This window comes from Aquila chrysaetos, chromosome Z (assembly GCF_900496995.4).
Source record: "Aquila chrysaetos chrysaetos chromosome Z, bAquChr1.4, whole genome shotgun sequence".
Lineage (NCBI taxonomy): Eukaryota > Metazoa > Chordata > Aves > Accipitriformes > Accipitridae > Aquila > Aquila chrysaetos.
Window position 1 is genome coordinate 7,759,166 of NC_044030.1, and position 14,397 is coordinate 7,773,562.

General features: G+C 39.7%; 1 protein-coding gene across 2 annotated transcripts in view; it reads right to left on the reverse strand.

The window, feature by feature from the left end:
• Positions 1-5,652: 5,652 nt before the first annotated feature.
• The window catches only part of RASGRF2 (Ras protein specific guanine nucleotide releasing factor 2), a 131,572-nt gene continuing 122,827 nt past the window's right edge, over positions 5,653-14,397 (reverse strand). For both annotated transcript variants that reach the window (XM_030004761.1, XM_030004760.1), the window contains exons 24-27: positions 14,008-14,087; positions 11,959-12,076; positions 11,124-11,192; positions 5,653-10,404 (exon numbers count right to left, since the gene is read on the reverse strand). In XM_030004761.1, coding sequence (XP_029860621.1) covers positions 10,312-10,404; positions 11,124-11,192; positions 11,959-12,076; positions 14,008-14,087 — 360 coding nt within the window. In that variant the 3' untranslated portion in view covers positions 5,653-10,311. The remainder of the gene's footprint in view (positions 10,405-11,123; positions 11,193-11,958; positions 12,077-14,007; positions 14,088-14,397) is intronic.

A 14,397-nucleotide genomic window follows, 5' to 3' on the forward strand; every position in this document is an offset into this window, starting at 1 on the left:
AGTAAGTGATACCATGAACTGAAGTGCCTTGCTAGCTCATGCAGATGTTTAAACTATTTGCCACCTCAGAGTCTGGAAGAATAGAAGATGCAAACAAAACTCAGCCTGCTAGCTAACATCACAAACACCTGGCAAACAGTGTTAGCAAGTTCCCTTAGGATTTCTGAAGAATATATTGTTAATACTTAAAAAATAGCTTGCTCTTACTACTGTTCTTTGATCTATTTTGTGAGGAACACAGTTACAGAAACAGTTGGGATGCTAACAACCGTCCATAAATAATGCCCTATTTTCATCTCTATCTAACCTAAATATTTATGTGAAATCTCCCAATTAAAATGCTGGCTTGGTTTCATTGCTTGTGCTGGGGAGGTAGCAATAGCTGAGTGTTAATTCAATTGCTATTCATATTAATGCCATCTGTCCCTGCACAGGGAGTTCAGCTGAAATTCAGCAACGATTTGTGCCCCATTGGAGTTTGTTGTGGAAGCTGCTGAACAGAGAAATAACCTATACAGACCAGACGAAGGTAATTTTCTTTAATGGGAAGGCCTTTCTGATTAGCACATTTCTTTCAAAGAAAATGTCTATAAAGTCAGATTTCCATATATGGGAAATAAGTTATTAGTAATCAAATTAATCAGGACAGAAATTATAAGCCTAGTTATTCTTACTTAGTATATGTATCAAATCAGGAATTAGAGGATGCTGTGTTTGTTCTGAAGAGCTTGCAAGGACACTAATCACTAGCTCTCCTGCTGTTGGAGTCAGAGCTCTGCTATTGTACAACTGCAAAGAGCCACTACGCACAATATCCTTATAAGCTAGCAGTCGGCTTGCCCCAATGCAATGGCAATCACTGGTTTTCAAGTTCGATAGGTCTTTAATTCCTGAGATTCCTAAAGACAGACTTAGAATAAAGCAGTGAAGCATACCATCTTGGAAGTAAATATAATGGTTTACCAAATAGTTACCAAACATTTTACTGAGATTTCCCTGTGACTGTGGATGTTCAATATCCACTTACATAGAGTATATGCAGTCATTGACATCTCAAACTGGAAAAACATTTGGTTTTGCGGTGGCATTCAACCACTTACATCCCACTGAATTTGATGGAATTTAAGCACTTTGTGCTACTTGGTGCTAAGCATGGGCACAAATTCACCATGACCAAGTGCGTACGTAGACACAGAACAGTCCTCCTACAGTTATGATTACTCCAAAGAAAGGCACTTTAAGGTGCTAATACATGTCTACTAAATAAAGAGCTCAACTAGATCCAACCAACCTGTTAAAAATAACCCCAGTTATTTTAAGTTATTGAAGCTGCTTTTCCCAGGACATCCACCACATACCACAGGAAAGGTTCTCTATAATTGGCAGTGTGTTTTCTGGCCAAAGGGAGGAGAAAAGGTTTTTCTAAAAATGGAGCTGACCCTTTGGAAAAGCAGGAATATCCAAAATCCTTACAACAGAACCATGTGGCTTTCAGCACCACACTAGTTTTGCCAGCTGTGTTTGCACAGTATCACAATGCATATGTTTTTAATTAGAGTGGCAAGACTGAAGGTAGGAATTGTCTAGTGTAGATCATGCGTGTGAAAAGGGCGACAATTCTGTTTCAGACAATTTCAGCCCTCTGAAAAGTCGCTCTAGTGTGACATTTTGGCAAAGCTTTTGTCTCATTTAAAAAATGAAAAAAGTGTATTTGTATCTCACTGAAATGCTATTTTCTCTCAAGGGTATACGTTGAGAACACGATTACAAACAAACATTACTGCTTTACAAGAGGAGACTTTGACGTCCTCTGCCCCCTGACCTGGTGGCAGATATTCATTCTGTTCTGCTGCTGCTGCTGCAGGGCCAGCCACTGGTGGTGACGGAGGCTCACAGTCCAGCAGGCCATTATTTTCTCCTCAAAACACACCCCAACTACAGATTTGGATCTCTAACACTAGCCTTTCCACAGGTGGATTCTTATGCCCCTCATAAAACAGTACTGAAAATGCAGCAGGCAGTTAATTTAAAATTACCCAAATGGTGAAATGAATCAGTTCTGAGATTGTGATTGTCAAGGAATTCAAAAGAGTAATGGCTAGAGGAACACAGCCAACAAACATATTTGCATATGTTGCACTCTGGACACCTTTCCTCTTTCCACTATGCTGATCCAGCCTTTTTTGTCATGGAAGCTCCAGCAGGCATGGTTAGAGAAGGAAAAAAGGTGCTCTTTTTCAGATGGCTCTCCCATTGGAGATGAAATTTTAACAGTAAACAAAATTAAATAAATAAAATATTTCGATTTAGAGCAGAAAAGAAAGCATGGATAGGACTTTGTGCCTTCTCTGGCTGGAAGAGTTACTATTGATTTATGTGAAACATATGTAGGATCTTGACACGATTTATACGTATTGTCCCTGATCTGTACAAATGAAGAACTTCCAGGAAGAGTAGCAGGAGACAACACCAGTCTTTAATAATAATTATTGCTCTGTTTCTGATACATCCATCTAGGCATGTGTACACCATGAGCATTAGTACAGTAGGGTGGTGTCTGATTCAAAGAAGCTTACACAGTGGAGTTGCTACCTCTAGGAAAACAAATTTGAAATGGCTTCTGCTACTGCACCTACCAAACCACGTACAGGTTTGGCTCCGGCAGTCAGGCAATTGGAACAACCACCAGGGATTGTTTCAGTCCACTTCGAAACTGGACATTTCAAGCAAAAATCTGCTCTTCTCAAATTTTACTTCTTCTAGGCTATACACAGATAGGGCCAGAACATTAGAATATAACTTTCAAGGCATAGTTCAGTCTTCACAATTCTCATTCATTATCTTTGCACAATCAGTCAAGACCAACTTCATTTTTTTCTTCACAGAGCTAGGATTTTGAACAGCCTGTACCAGCTAGCTTCCCCCTCTTTCTTCATGGTCAAGATTAAAAGGGGTTGTGTGCTGTCAGATTTCCTTGGAGGTTTGACCATTTCAAGTAAGTCCATCATTTTACCGAGTATTTAGTTGTTTTCTTGCAACATACTAAAAACTAGAAAACAGCCACCCCCCTGCTAAATACTTCTTAAACAATAATCCATGATCTTACTGTGCCTGGTAAGATCATGGAGCAGATCCTCCTGGAAGACATGTCGAAACACACAGAACGCAGGATGCTGAGGAGAGACAACACACGTGGCAAATCGTGGCTGACTAATCTAGTGGTCTTCTACGACAGAGTGACTGCATCTGTGGACAAGGGGAGAGGTACAGATGTCATCTATCTGGATTTTGTAAGGCCTTTGACATATTCTTCCACATGGATTTGATGGACGGACTGTTAGATGGATAAAGAACTGGCTGGATGGTGGCACCTGAAGAGTTACATTCAATGGCTCAATGTCCAAGTGGAAACCCGTAACCACTGGTATCCCTCAAGGGTCCATACTGGGACCAATCCTGTTAAACACCTTCATCAACAACATAGTGGGATCGAGTGCACCCTCAGCAAGTTTGCAGCTGACACCAAACCAAGCAGTGCAGTTGATTCACTAGAGGGAAGGGATGCCATCCAGAGCGACCTTGAAGTTCAACAAGGCCAAGTGCCAGGTCCTGCACCTGGGTTGGGGCAATCTCTGATATCAATACAGACTGGGGGATGAATGGATTGAGAGCAGCCCTGCAGAGAAAAGCTTTGGGATACTGGTGGATACAAAATTGGACATGAGCCGGCAATGTGTGCTTGCAGCCCAGAAAGCCAACCGTTATCCTGGGCTGCATCACAAGGAGTGTGACCAGCAGGTCAAGGGAGGTGATTCTGCCCCTCCTCTCCGCTCTCGTGAGACCCCACCTGCAGTACTGCCTTCAACTCTGTGGTCCTCAGCACAAGAAAGACACGGACCTGTTAGAGCAGGTCCAGAGGAGGGCCACAAAAATGGTCAGAGGGATGGAACCCCTCTCCTATGAAGAAAGGCTGAGACAGTTGGCGTTGCTCACCCTGGAGAACAGAAGGCTCCGGGGAGACCTTATTGCGGCCTTTCAATATATAAAGGAGGCTTATAAGACAAACAGAGACTTTTTACCCAGGCCTGTAGTGACAGTATAAGGGGCAACGGTTTTCAAGTGAAAGCAGGTAGATTTAGACCAGACATGAGGAAGAAATTTTGATGAGGGTGGTGAGGCACTAGAACGGGTTGCCCAGAAAAGTTGTGGATGGTCCATCACTGGCAGTGTTCAAGGTCAGGTTTGGTGGGACTTTGAGCAACCTGGTCTAGTGAAAGGTGTCCCTGCCCATGGCAGAAGGTTGGACTAGAGGATTTTAAAGGTCCCTTCCAACCCAAACCATTCTGTGTTTCTATGATCCTGTGATGACAGCCTTAGGAGAAAGATGTAAAACCAGCCAACTTTTTGGCATAAGGTTAATGAAATGGTTTAAAGTGTGGGGAAAACAACTTGAAATTAAAATTATCCTACAGTACCTTTAAACAGAGCTGCTTGGCAAGTAGTTTGATTTTTTTTTTCTTGCACTGAAAAATATTCAAGAGTAAGTTGCTCTCTCAGTCAATTTCAGTTTTTATGTGAAACACCAAAAATGTAAAAAGATTGCAGAGACTGTGACTACAAGGTCACAGAGTACTGAATAGATGCTGATTTTAATACACCACTTGCTTTATCTCCATCTTACACAGAGCTGATGTTCCTTTACTGTTTTACTTAAAATATGTTAATTCTGGGAACAGATTTAATCAGCATCTTTCTATCTTAAAGAAATTACCCAGTTCAACAAAGGAAAGCAGTAAACACCGATTAAAGCATGTAAGAGAAGTTGGAGACCTGTTTTTGTAGTCTTAAACTCTATTAACTACTTTGCTTCAATTTGCAAGTAATTTTATCTCCGTGTGACTTGATTTCCTATTGCAAGAGGAGGGACATACCACAACTTGCAAACCTAAAATGTTTTCTGTGTTTATGTGGGTATAAAATGTGGCTATACTATTTCTTTAAATCCAGGGCAGGACACCAAGCCAAGAGAATGGGTGTTTAGACAAAACTCCAAACCCAAAACAACATGATAAAGAAGTTAGGGACAATGTCATTTACCCTCTATTTATAGAATTCATTGCCTATTGCCTAAAGAAATATTCTATTGAAACGGGAAGTCCTTAAACACCTTCTGAAATTATATTTAAACTCTACTTACTTGTAACTTCCTATAAAGGGAATAGAAGTGTGGAATGGGAGAGGCTTTCCTCAGCTGAAAAAGAATGAGCTGTGCGGCTTAATTTCAGCTCAATCTGTAACATGTCTTATTTAGCTATTTGTGCTGTACACTTCACAGTGGATCAACATTTCTAGTTGTGTACGAATTAGTCTTCATTCTCTGTTCCACGTTAAAATCAGCATTATTCCCAATGATGCCCCCACAGCAGCTGCAATGCAGCATGAGTGAAAAAAGAATAAAATACAGTAAATCAAACCATTCTTCCCCAGTAGAGACCCAGAATTTTCTCTGATTTTTGCCCTTCTTATTAATGGCTTGTCCCTTCCCCTCCCATGTTTCTCTAAAAGACTCAGTAATTCAGAAGGAGTAGATTTAATTATTCACCACTGGGGTGGGGGGGAATATAAACAGATACCAGTAAGGACTCTTGAAACTCAGGACAAAAAAGAATGTTTAATTAGCATATAGGCACAACACCCTGCCTGATATGCCTTACTAACAATACAAAGCAATAACTTCGGGTCCAAAGATAAAGTTACAATACATGCAAAAACATCTGGATTGTGCACTAAGTAACATGTTAGATATAGGTACATCTGTCAAATAAACATACATCTATTCTCCTAAAGAACAAAACTTCAGAGACTATTTCAAAAGTAAAGGTACAACAAAACAACCACAGTTGAGCAGCGTATTGGACACAAAGCATCCTACACAGAGACATTTGACCTTTGGAGGCAAAAACTGTAACAGGCAAATAGCTGAGAGCCAGATCCCCAAATACTTACTTATGAAAAGCTCTCAGTGAAGCCTAAGGTATTATCAGAATGAGGTCTGAAGGATTTTGCCCTTAATGAATAACGAGTGGGTAAAAATGTCTCTAATGGTGAGAATTTTAAATCATATATCTAAGTTTAATGTTGCTGTTAAAGAGTGAAAGGAGGAAAGACTGAATACTGATACAAATAAAACTGTTTTTGTAAAACCCTTAAAATAAATAATGATTATGAAGGAAAATTTGGGGTAATGAACATGTCCTGCAATCAAACTCAACATGGTAAAAGTTAATAAATACTTTAAATAGTTAAGTTCCTTTTTATCCTACCGAACAATAATCAGTGTTAAGAACCTGGAAAGCAGAAAGAGGACGGAGACATCTTCCTTACTTTTAAATGAGGGTGATCAGTCCCAGTATCATCTTCCGCTATTAAGCTATGCGTTTGTGTGTTACAGGACTAGCCGAAAGAACGGGACAGAATGCACACTTGCTGCCACTGTTAAATTCAACGGATCTATGTTTTCTTCCACATGACGACTAATCGCAGGCTTAGTCCACTAACAATACTGGTGAATTTAGTGGGGGGAGGAGAGGGACAGGGCGGGGGGTGAAGGCTGGGGTGAAGGCAACTCTAACCCCGTATCAGCGTGTGACAAGTACCCTCTGTCACATGGAGGGGGACGTGTCTGTGCTGCCGCCCAGGTTCCCAGATAACTACGGGCTGAATCCGGGCTGCTACTTATGCAATAAAAAATACTGCAAAACTCCCCTCGGACTTTGCTGGCAAATGTGCCCACTGCTGAACCAGTGGGTGAAATATGCTATCCCCATTGCAGCTAGCCAGCCCGTACACCCTGAGGCGTTTTTGTCCGGAGAGTGCCGAAGGGAGCAGCCCCTCCGAAGTGAGAACTGCTGTTGCATCTGACCGGCGCAGCAGGGCTGAGGAGCTAAGAAAGGCAAGTAGATAGGCGCTTCAGCCCTTCTCTTTCTCATGAATCCTGAATCAGCTGGGCTTTTTCAGCTCCAATTGCAGAAAAGCTAGTCTGCTCTGCTTCCACAACGTAAAAGCTATAATGGACAAGATCCTGAAAGACAGCAAGATCCACATGACAAAGTCCTCACTTGGAGACATCCTCCCTAAAACACCAGAGGCAAACAGTGGGTGTTTTATGACTGGGATTACTATCTCTGTATATTATATGGCTGTGGTGGAGTGGCACAGAGAAGCTGGTAGCAAGGAACTCCACAATCCCTGTGTGCTGTACAGGGAGATCACTGCACTAGCTGGTAATATAGATGTACTAGGCAAAGCCTTACATAAAGCAGGTTGCTGCTGCCTACTAACTATTGCCATAGCTCAAACACTGCAGCAGTACTGTAGCAGAGGCACTCGGGCCACTTACACATGAAGTACACAACCCGACCGTGGGGCAGACACACCGCTCTACACTCGCTGTGTAGGATTTCTGCAGAACAGCTGTTTCCAGCTGTTAGGTTAGGTTTGCAACACTGGCAAGGGTTGTGGATAACAAGACGCATGCTGACGCCTTTGAGCAGTCACCTCCTGTATTTTAATAAATGCATCGTATCCCCAACCAAAAAGATTAATATTAGTCATCAGCAAATCAAACATTACTGTGACCATAACCTTGTTTGTTTGTTTGTTGTTTATTTTTGGTTTACTGTTGCTCTGAACACAAATCAGGTATCTAGTTACTCTAGTGATTCTCATCTAAATTGTGCCACTGACCCAGGAGGTAACTTTTGGCATATAAATAGTATACGCTTTTCCAGAGGGGTTGAGCTACCACATTGTCTACTGATTTTAAAATATGGATGCTCAACACCTTTGAAAAAACCCATGTATAATCCTTTGTCTTCCTCTCTGTCTATTTGTAATACTGTAGCATGAGCACGAGCACAGCAGGGGTGGCCCTGCGTATTGCAAGCATTAAAATTCATTGAACGTTTTGAAACTCTGAAGAACCAATACACATAAAGTACACAACAACAAACTGTGAAAAGAGTAAGATGAAGAATTGTACCCTGTAACCCTAAGAACATCAAGGAAGTTTGGTAAAATGGGGTACAGGCAGATAAAGCAGCAGTTAATAGCATACAACAAAGATGCCAATTGACATTGGCAGTTGTTACATATTTTCTTTGTTAACAGAGAAACAATAAAACCAAGTTAAGAAATCACTTTTTGGACCACTTTTTCCCTGTTTCTTCATTACTTCAAGGTGTTTTATGAAACCACCATATGGTAACTGCTTTTGTACAGGAAATACACAGTAAGTTGGTTCTGTGGTCCAAATAAACCATGCTTTCTTTTTTTTTTTTTCATATCATGCATTGGATGTAATCAGCTTCTTGTCAGTCATCAGTGAAAAGAACAAGCACATTTTTGACAATAAAAAGCTTCTATAGGTAATATTTTCCATGTTCATTTCTACAGCAATCATTAGCCAGAACTGTTTAAATTGTTTCTGGAATTTCCTTTTCTGCTGCTGTCTACTTTTCAAATTGAGGAATTTTCCAGTATTTGTGATGTTTCCTCATGCAGTTATTTACAAAGAGATGGTCCTTGTGGTGAAGAACCTTAATGAAATTTACAGTTGCTAAGGTACATTTATAAATGCTAGCAGTTACACGCAGACAGAACAAATGGAATTTATTGTGCAGCTCTGGGCTGGGCCAGCAATATAATTAAAGTGCAAATAAAGACAAAAAACACAAGCCAGGCAGATCCGTTTTTCATTGCCAGCATTAAGAACCATCATGACTGTGGTAAGAAATGTCAGATCAAATAGGCCTAGGTCACAATCTATTTTAAACATCTATCTCCCTGAGAGGATTTAAGGGAGGTATACAGTGATATAGCCCTATTTCTTCAACTGGCTGAATATCATTGGAAAAGTAAGGACACTTTTCCAGCCAATTTTTTTCAACAGTGCTAATACTTTCGTTTTATACTATGATGCACTTTGCAGCATGCATTTGAGCTCACTTTCCATGCAGCTACAGGCCACTCTTGACCAGGAAAATTTAGGAAGTACCAACTAGCTGTAGAAATGACATCTATCTACCTGGTATGTCACAAAAGCATAGGCTTTGAAAACATTTACAAATAGCACATTTTCTTAAACATATGCCCATATGCAGTCGATAATTACTAGCTCAGATAAAAATATATAGATTGTGTTTTCAAAGTTTACCACTCACGTGAACAAATTTAGACCTAAGTCACTGCCAAATGGCTGAACAAAAAATAGACATTTTTCAAACCACTGATTCCACTTAAAATGAAACTGTCACTCCAACTCCTAATGTTCATTGCTGATCACTACCCATTGCCAGACCAGACATGTATTTCTCTCCACAGTGTGTCCAGAAAGTGCTCTGTAGCCTGACTTGTCAGAGAAGCTGCAGGAGTTGAAGAAAAATAAAGTGCCTTTTCCAGGGCTGTGTGCAACATGACTAACCATCCCATTCATTGCATGTCCAGATTTCTCGAGTCTCAGGTATAGGTCCTAACCTTGTATTTCCCAGCTGAAGCTTGCAAGGGTGGCAACTATTTACAGCCATTCAATTAGTTCATTTGTTTTCCATGCTGTAAATACGCTCATTGTGTATTAATGAAAAAATATTTACAATTAATTTATAGGTAAAATCAGTCACCTTAGAAAAGGCTAACAAGACGTTTAAAGAAGGTAACATTATATAATGGGTAGCATTAATGAACAGCAAGCATTTTGAACAACTGCAGATCTGAAGATACTAGATGCTACCTTAATGTCACTCCGAGATAGTAGACGACCGTTAAGATCCTGTTTTTAAAATGAAGTTAACACGATATGAGGGCACCACTACCAGTACTGCCTCAGTGAACACATAGTTAACCATCAACCCAGAACACATCACAGCCATCTCATTTTGCTCATTTATCTTAATATACCTGAGTATATTACCACCATTTACATCTGTCCCCTTAATTTGTCACATAAGATGGCTACAATGAGTACCCATTCACAGGAAAGTCTACTATTTTCCATGAAAAGTACGGTCCCTACTGCAAAACACTATCTTTGCAAAGCAGCAATCACTTAATCCAGGTGGGAAGCACCTTTGTCTTCCACCTCCAATGCTCATTTTCTTTGCCTGAGAGGGAAATGCTGTGAGGCTCTGTATCTCTTATTGGAAAAGAGAGCTTGCATTCTTCTCAATATTTCCCTTGCTGTCTTTAGGACTTGGCATGCATGATTTTGTTCATTGTACTAAAGCTTTCTGTAGACTCTGAGGCAAAGCTGGCTCTTCAGGCGGGGAGTCTGGGTTCAATCTTTAGGGAAAGCTCGTACAAGGTGTCTTCATCTATGATGAGTGTCTTGTCAAGTAAATAGTGAGTGACCTGGAATGGAGAAAACACAGATGAACAGACTGTATGTTACTTCCACAAAAATTTCTCTGCTTTCCTTTTCCACTTCAGCCCATTTTGGATCCTCACACTGTTTTCTGGAGAAACACAACAGCTCGTCTGAATGGTATAAAGCTGCACCAGCAGTGCTCAAGCAATAAAGTATGGCCTCTTAGTAATGGGCAAATCCTTAGCCAGATTACCTAAGTCCACGCTGCACTTCTGGGGTCTGAGATGAAATCTTCTCTGAAGGTACATACTGGCTTTGGGCAAATTTTCATCACTCCCGTGAGGGACAAGGAGAAAAGAACTGCAGGATGCACACAACATCAGCAGATGCTTGGACCATCTCCTGTCCCCTAATCCTGGAATTCTGGCATTCCCTGGGGAATTATGCTTCTAATTGGGCAGGGAGAACGTATTTCCCTTTGAACCCGTTCCCTCGTACCCCCGACTCATGAAGGCTGCAATCCCAAGAGAGCTTCCAGAGAAGGAGGGAAAAAGTTGCTTCTACATAGAGTGTCAAATAAAGAGTTTCTGCCATGGCAAGGGTATTACAGAGTACCTGTCCATATTTCTGTCTGTCCTCTCCTCTCTGTGTGTGGGAGCAGAATACATTGATTTTAGCTTTCAACAACAGCTGTATTTTAAAACGAATTGCTACCACAGCTTTGATTTCATTAGTAGGTAACAGTACCTAAGAAGAGCCTTACCTTCTGCTGATGTTCTATGCGGTAGGAGGTCTGCTGGAACTGGCGTATTTCCCTGATAATATGTGAGATCTTTCAAAAAGAATACATGTGTATGAGTAAGTACAACTGCATTTTGACTTCATCTAAGCCACATAAGGCAAGAATTTTGCACCAAATTATGCAATTTATTCTGGAAGGAGGGAGGGGAAGGGCAGAGATCATCTCCTAATGGCTTCCAAGGATTTCACTTTCCTAAATTAACCATTTATTTGTTCATTCACCCTCAAGTGAACCACCTTGTCTCTCCTCCCCCCATACTGGTAACCTCTCTTCTCCACCTCGAGTGACTGCTGCAATGTGTAGCCATAAGAAGGGCATTAAACTCAGATTAGAAGAGAAACTTCCATGCTTCTCTCTGAAGAGTTGCTACAAAACAACATTACATGGTAGTTGGAGTGAAATCCACTTTAAAATGCTTTTTTAGACAGACCCTAGCACACCTGAAAAGAAGATTGTGATTATTGCTTTTTGGTGAATCACTACATTCCTTTAATGTTGGTTATTTTGGAAAGCCTTTTGTTGCTCCTTCATCAGCTTTGGACAGCTGCTTTTTCTGTCTGTCATTTCGCAGAGAACAAATTGGAGGCAAATTCACTGTGTAAAAATACTCAATTTACCAGAAGGTGGTGACAGAAGACTGCGTCAAGTAATTGCTTTCAAATAGCTACCTATCTTGCATGATGCCAATATACTTGTACATCTTAGAAGTTAAATTCAAAGGAATTATAATTAAATCAATAATTAACTCACATAATTAAACACCTGGTGGGAAAGCATATAGGGAAATGAAGATTACCATTCTCATTTTGGAAAAATTCACAAGGCCTTCCTCAGTGAAGTTTGGTGTTCCTTCTTCAATAAATGCCAGGTCTGTCAGGTACATTCCAAGGTAGGGAACGGCAGGTGGGTTACAACTGTGAAACAAGAAGTCAGCCTGTAGCTAACTTTGCAAACTAATTTTTTTATAACTGACACAAACTCTTTATTACTTAACATACTTCTAATCAATGGGTACATTCATACATTCACAAACAGCTTCTCTGACTTCACTTGAGCTGTATTTGCTCTGCCTGTGACAAATTGAATGTATTCTGTCCTATATCTAATATTAGTGGCAAATAACCCTTAGTAAAAGGTAGAACGGTAACATGATAAGAGTGAGAGGAAGGACAGGTAAACTCTGGAACCAGAGAACACATTCAAGCATATTTCAATCCTGGTTGACAGACAAACTTGGAAACAGATCCTACACACAAGCTCAAAATGCACATGGACGTGCTTCTGAGTGGCTGATGTTCTGCAGTTGTATAAGCATCCTAGTATAGCAAGGGTACATGTGTGCGTGCACGTGTGTGTGTGTGAGCGCATGTGTGCACGTGTGGAGATATATATACACACATACGTATATACATGTATATATATACACACACATACTTATACATACATACACATATGTATGCATATACATATGTATATGTATCTGTATACATATGTATGTATATACCATTCTGTCAAAGTCAAAGTCTATTCAGGACTTCTCAATGGTGAACACAAAGAAGAAAGAAAGAAATAGAGAGGTAGCAAAGATGATCTGGAAAACTGGGAATAGACACCCTAGAGAACAAGGATTTTCTCTTTTTGGAGGTACAGGAGGAATGAGATAATGATTGTTGTTTCTCTAACGCAATAATCACTGCTCCACAGTCACTGATTCTTGCTTCAGCAGAAATAGTAGCAAACTAGGTTTTCTGAGGCTCTGGCATAAGAAGAATGCAGGGTGATGGCTGTACTGTTAACTTGGGCAGACTGCTGACAGTGCTTAGCAGCGCACTTCATTCTGGGTATTTTTTATATTATGAGGATGACTGTTGTACACAGGCAAGCAATATATTAACTGAAAGTTGTATTAAAGTACCTTTTCATATATTTTAAGTCAAAACGTTTTCTAAAAAATTACTAGTTCCCCAAGAATACTTTCTAAGTAAAAATTTACTAACTTGAACTATATATATTTTTAAACATTCCAGTAATTATTCTACTAGTTTAATTCTTTGCTCCTCTCAAGATCATTTAAAGTAGTTGTACCACTCAATCCTGGAAAGCCTACTTCTAAGTACACAACTTGCAAAAATACAGGTTTTGTATGCATGCAGGTGGAGTTCATACATAAATTGTGGAACACTTGCCACAGGATATTTTGGATACCAGAATTACATAACGTCAAACAAAACCTGGCAAATCAATTAAAGAAAAAAATATTCAAGGACTACTGTACAAAAAAAGCAGGCTTTTTTCCAGCGTGCCAGTCTACAGGGGGCTGGGAGGCTATAGGAGAGGAAATATCACTGTGCATTTGTCCTGTTCCTATGTTCCCCCCATCAGCTACTAGTAACTGTCAGAAACAAGATAAAGGGGTGAATGGATCTTTGATCTGACTCAGGCTTAGTCCTAAGTCCTAAACTTCTTAGCTGGAACAAGGACTCCTTGGAATCCTGTTTTTGAATATGAACTTTTATTTATAAATCTGGCTTTACAGTTATTGAAAAAGTTTATCAGCGTAAGTAACACCCCAACAGGGAATATTTACACAGAATAGTAGTTTAATTTGTTTCAGTAATTCTCTGGAGATACTATATTTATCTACAAGGGGTACTAAATCACAGGATATTCAGCAAAACAATAATGCCAAATAGAATAAAACTAGAATTTTTTAAAAACGTTATTAGGTAAAAATATTATCCAATATTATATTAATTATTAAAGCTTAATTAAAGCCAATTCATCTTTGACATGTACTATCCACTGCTTATTACAAAACACAATTGTATATTGTAGGGAAGCATACTTTTTGAGCGTTTCTCTAAGATTTTTAAATCTTCCTTCAGATGATACAGTCTTCTGAAGCTTGTCCATGAGAGCTTTTGTCTAGAAAAAAAAATCATTACAAATGTCATTGCTGTTGCACATAAATGACTAGGATTAGATTTTAGAAAAGGTGTAATTCACTTAGCATCTTCACCCCATTTTCAAAAGTAATAACATAAGCATTAGGAATTTAGCTTTATTGTTCCTAGTCTATTTCTGAACATGGAGATTAGGCAGCATTAAAGATTTTCCTTTGAGTGATACACAGAACCTGTATCTATGCTAATATTATTAGCCTGCAAATTCAGGAAAAACACAAATTCATTAAATTAATGGTCAGCAATTCAGTTTACTGTGTATACAAGAATAT